The sequence below is a fragment of the Propithecus coquereli genome, unplaced genomic scaffold (assembly GCF_000956105.1).
Source record: "Propithecus coquereli isolate 6110/MARCELLA unplaced genomic scaffold, Pcoq_1.0 Scaffold304, whole genome shotgun sequence".
Lineage (NCBI taxonomy): Eukaryota > Metazoa > Chordata > Mammalia > Primates > Indriidae > Propithecus > Propithecus coquereli.
In genome coordinates, this window is record NW_012148664.1 from 1,876,021 (window position 1) to 1,878,428 (window position 2,408).

A 2,408-nucleotide genomic window follows, 5' to 3' on the forward strand; every position below is an offset into this window, starting at 1 on the left:
ATGTATGGAGTACCTTGAAAGCAGTAATAGTACAGTATGGAGTGATTCTTTTATATCTTGACATTTGGAAAAGGTGAAGAAAATAAACAGAAAATCTTAATTAAATCCCAAGGCCCCAAATAAAAGATGGGAAAAATGAAAGAGAGTGCATTAAAGTAGACCTGAGCCTGTGTGAAAAGCTGTTATGGTATTTAAACCGTAAATTAGCAAAGGTAGAAAATTGCTCTGGTTGCAGAGAAGTTTTTAATTAAAATGAAGTTATTTCTGATTCCTAAAAAAGGTGAGAAGTTTGATTATTTTAATTAACATTAAATTTTAGCAGAGAACCTTTTAATAACTGTTCAAATTAAAATGCAGCAGAAATTAGTTGGGAAGAAACTATATTTTCCTCTTGTATTTATACTATGTATAATGTATATGATACATAAAATAGAAGAATTAAGTACTATCTTGGCATATTTCATTGCATCCCAGGTAGCAAATCAGTTTTGACCATTCCTGGCAGCCACATGGAGTGAATAAGATCCATTGTCCTTTTTTTTGCCACTGCAGTTTCTTCAAATAGTTCTTCAGGGATGTTTTTCAGTCTTTTCTATTAAAGAAATTTTGAGAGCTAGGTCTTTAGATAAGGTTTTATGGCAGAATTGGGATTTAAAAGATAGAACTTTAAAGGAGGACAGGATTTAAGTAGAATAAGGAAGAATGTTTCCAGTTGTAGGGAATATGAACTCTGACAGGTCTTCTCAGAACAGTGAGAATCGTTCACGGTGGAAAGAAATAAGCAATGATGTAGGATAGGCGGGGTAGGGCTTGATTATGGAAGGCCTTGACAAACAAATATGGGAAATGGATGGGTGCACCATGCTCCTAAGAAGCATGACTTGTCTCTCATTCAGTTACAAAATGTGAGTTTCATAACTCAACCGAGTATTTTTTATGTTAACTTGGCGTTGTGTTTAAATCTGAATAAATACAGCTTATATAGCAAAGCAAGAATTTTTTTTACCTGAAGAGGGGGGTGTGTTTTTCCTTCTCTTTTCTAGAGTACTCCTTTACATCTCGCAGCGGGCTACAACAGAGTTCGAATAGTTCAGCTACTGCTTCAGCACGGTGCGGATGTTCACGCGAAGGACAAAGGGTAGGTTTATCTGTTCATCTCCTTTTAATGGTTTTGTTCAGGGATTGTTATGCTTTGTTTTCATCTCATGCTCTGAAGGTTTTAAGCTCTATACAAAGCCATGTATTCCATTTATTACAACTTATGTAGCATTTTACGAATATTCACAACTTTGATTTCAAACTTTATTTTCATGTGCCTATCGGTTAAGGATACTTCTCATAATAAAATCAGTTTGATTTTATTGCAGTTCTGTTATTTGACGTTGCAATTTGTTTTTCAGTTGCAATCGTTGTTTTTCAATTCTTAGGTTTCATTTTAGAAAGATAAATTGAAAATTGTGATAATCCAGTAGTATAGCTATCATATTCATCAGATATAAAAGCATCAACCCTGATTAATACACCAAAATCATAAGTATACAATATCTAATTTTTCTTTCTGATGAAATCTGGGACATCTAAGCCGTGAAAACCTAGAACGTCCTTATGAAGGTCAATATGGGAGGACAAAGGGTGGGAACCAAGAAAGCAATCATGTCATTTATTTTGTGAAGAGGTGAATTTTAGAAAACTTCGTATCAGCTTCCTGTGTAGTCTCTAGGGATATATGAGCATTGGGTCTGCTGTCCTGTGTGATGGTCTAACCTTTCTCATTGTCCCACCTAAAGATTTAAAAGATGTTGACCCTACGACCCAGGTAAAGTAGATTATGTTACACTCTTGTGATTGACAGCATAAAGAAGAGATGCCCCGGAGGAGGGTTTCTTTCACTTTGCCCTTCTCCATCCAAGTCAAGAAACACAGAAACAAACTCAGTATTTGAGACCCTTATCAAAAGGAGAATTCATCCATTTCAAATCTGCTCTTTTTGGTGCTCTGTTTCTCTCTTGCCTGCATCAGGTTTTGTGCCATATGTGAATGGTGTCCCAATAGTATAGGGACATAAATGCCTGATGTTCTTGTACATCTCTGTTTCCTTGTGCATGTCTGAAAACAGATGGGTGTACAATAGGTGAGTCATCAAAAGAAGTACACCACAAAAAGGGGGTTTTTGACTCATTTAGAATACTTTGATTTACAAGTTATAATAGTTTGGATATTTAATTCTTCTGCTAGAAATTACCATGAAAGTGAATTAAAATGATAGAATGTTTCCATTCACTACAATTAACATTTGCTTTTGTAAACACTTATTAATAATATGTAAAGTGTGCAATTATCAATTAGTACATGATCTTCCTTTCACTGAATGTTCTCTAATTGGTATTTTTATTGTTATCTTTAAGGAT

General features: G+C 34.7%; 1 protein-coding gene across 1 annotated transcript in view; it reads left to right on the forward strand.

The window, feature by feature from the left end:
* TNKS (tankyrase, TRF1-interacting ankyrin-related ADP-ribose polymerase) overlaps positions 1–2,408 on the forward strand; it is a 292,744-nt gene that overhangs the window by 214,587 nt on the left and 75,749 nt on the right. Inside the window, exon 8 of the mRNA XM_012649821.1 lies at positions 1,044–1,110. Within this exon, the coding sequence (XP_012505275.1) occupies positions 1,044–1,110 (67 nt within the window). The remainder of the gene's footprint in view (positions 1–1,043; positions 1,111–2,408) is intronic.